We start from the raw sequence: 2,620 nt of genomic DNA on the forward strand, positions 1-2,620 counted from the left end.
GTATCTATGCACGTTTGACGGGCACTATTTTTCTGAAAAATCTATCGTATTTATATGCACATATATTACGTATACAGAGTGTCCCATTTTAATCGATCACCTCCAAAAACTGAAATAAAAATATTAAATTAAAATAAAATAAATAAATTTTTCTTGACAAAGAACTTGGCGCTGCTTTTTTACTCCCGCTGCATACTTACCTAAATTATGTTTATTACTTTTTCATTCGATCAAAAATTTTGTGTTTTATTAAATTCAATTAAAATTGTAATACTTTATTAAATGTCAAGGTCTAGCAGCGCCAAGTTTTTGTACAAGAAAAATTTATATTAAATATTTTTATTTTGTACTGTTATCGCTTTAATTCTTTGTGATTTAAAATGATTTTTTGTAATATTAGAATTTTGTTAAAAAATTAAAGCTTGAGTTGGAATGAGAAGACCCTTGAATGGGAATACAAAGATACGTAATACTTGAGTTTTATTTTATAAAAGTAGTTGCACAACTATTATTTTTCAAAGCAATTATATATTTTCTTTGCAATTGGTGTACAATTCACTTTTTTTTAAATACATATCACTTGGGTTGAGTTAGGTAACGCAATTTTGTCAATTATTTTGTTAGGGAGAAATAAAGCTACTACCATTTGATTTTTGGATTTACAACATATATGTAACGTAAAGTATAGCATCTCAGAAATAAAGCGCGCTTATATCGATAAAAGTGAACTGAAAATACGGGCCAAAGAATTTGCAGTGTTTGTATCGTAGCCATCTATATATATAAGTGAAATTATAAAATATGTTTAATTTTTTAGCCAGAAGCGAACCGGCGCGCTATTCGCCGGATTCATCGGCGCGAGAGAAGACGACAGCGACGGAACCGCTGTCGACGCAAGAGAAGACGCCGAGGACGGCCACAGCGACGGACAAGCCACGGGCGCAAGTGAGGACGCCGAAGACGGCCACAGCGGAATTGGTACCGGCGCGAGAGAAGACGGTAGCGAAGGCGCTGCTACCGCCTGCATCGCAAGAATATGGGCCGGCAACGACTGCACCGCAAGGTGGGACGGCAAAGAGAGAGGACGCCGAGGACGGACACAGTGACTCAATTGTTACCGGCGCGAGAGAAGACGGAACCCGAAAAGACGACGGAACCCGAAAAGACGGCAGTAGCGACGGCGCCGCTACCGCCTGCACCTAAAGAATATGGGCCGGCAACGACTGCACCGCAAGGTTATGGGCCGGCAACGACTGCACCGCAAAATTATGGGCCGGCGACTGCACCGCAAGGTTATCATGGGCCGGCAACGACTGCACCGCAAGGATATGGGCCGCTACCGCCTGCACCTCAAGAATATGGGCCGGCAACGGCTGCACCGCAAGGTTATGGGCCGGCAACGACTGCACCGCAAGGATATGGCCCGCTACCGCCTGCACCTAAAGAATATGGGCCGGCAACGACTGCACCGCAAGGTTATGGGCCGGCAACGACTGCACCGCAAAATTATGGGCCGGCGACTGCACCGCAAGGTTATCATGGGCCGGCAACGACTGCACCGCAAGGATATGGGCCGCTACCGCCTGCACCTCAAGAATATGGGCCGGCAACGGCTGCACCGCAAGGTTATGGGCCGGCAACGACTGCACCGCAAGGATATGGCCCGCTACCGCCTGCACCTCAAGAATATGGGCCGGCAACGACTGCACCGCAAGGTTATGGGCCGGCAACGACTGCACCGCAAAATTATGGGCCGGCGACTGCACCGCAAGGTTATTATGGGCCGGCAACGACTGCACCGCAAGGATATGGGCCGCTACCGCCTGCACCTCAAGAATATGGGCCGGCAACGACTGCACCGCAAGGTTATGGGCCGGCGACTGCACCGCAAGGTTATTATGGGCCGGCAACGACTGCACCGCAAATATATGGGCCGGCAACGACTACACCGCAAATATATGGGCCGGCAACGACTGCACCACAAGGTTATGGGCCGCTACCGCCTGCACCGCAAATATATGGGCCGGCAACGACTGCACAGCAAGGTTATGGGCTGCTACCGCCTGCACCGCAAATATATGGGCCGGCAACGACTGTACCGCAAAGATATGGGCCGGCAACGACTGCACAGCAAGGTTATGGGCTGCTATCGCCTGCACCGCAAATATATGGGCCGGCAACGACTGTACCGCAAAGATATGGGCCGGCAAGTACATCGCAAGGATACGTGTCCGCACCACGAGGTCGAAACATTAGTATCATTGTTTACTTTTATTAAATTTATAATATATAAATAATAATTTTAATTTTTATAAAAAATATATTAATAATAATTTTAATTTTTCAGCAAATAAAACAGGCTTTTCACAGATTTCTCCAAAAGGAGAAGAAGAAACAGCGACAGCAAGCCAACCGGCTTGCAATGGATCGGCCTGCACCGCAAGGTTATGTGCTGGCAATGACTGCACCGCAAGGATATGGGCCATCAGCAACGACTGCACCGCAAGGATATCGGCCGACAACGACTGCACCGCAAGGAAATGTGCCGGCAACGACTGTACCACAAGAATATGTGGCCGCACCACCGTCTGTACTGCAAGGAATATTATTTCCCAAATAA

At 47.1% G+C, this 2,620-nt stretch overlaps 1 protein-coding gene across 1 annotated transcript; it reads left to right on the forward strand.

Annotated features, from left to right (window-relative positions):
* Positions 1 to 1,081: 1,081 nt before the first annotated feature.
* On the forward strand, positions 1,082 to 2,620 carry LOC139786507 (uncharacterized; the record flags this gene model as incomplete). The annotated part of the gene is made up of 2 exons (XM_071725658.1): positions 1,082 to 2,263; positions 2,348 to 2,620. Coding segments are annotated over 2 exons (1,455 nt in total), but the record flags the coding sequence as incomplete, so codon positions are not given.

Source organism: Temnothorax nylanderi, unplaced genomic scaffold (assembly GCF_030848795.1).
Source record: "Temnothorax nylanderi isolate EJ_2023f unplaced genomic scaffold, tnyl_v1.0 TNYL_tig1056_pilon, whole genome shotgun sequence".
NCBI lineage: Eukaryota > Metazoa > Arthropoda > Insecta > Hymenoptera > Formicidae > Temnothorax > Temnothorax nylanderi.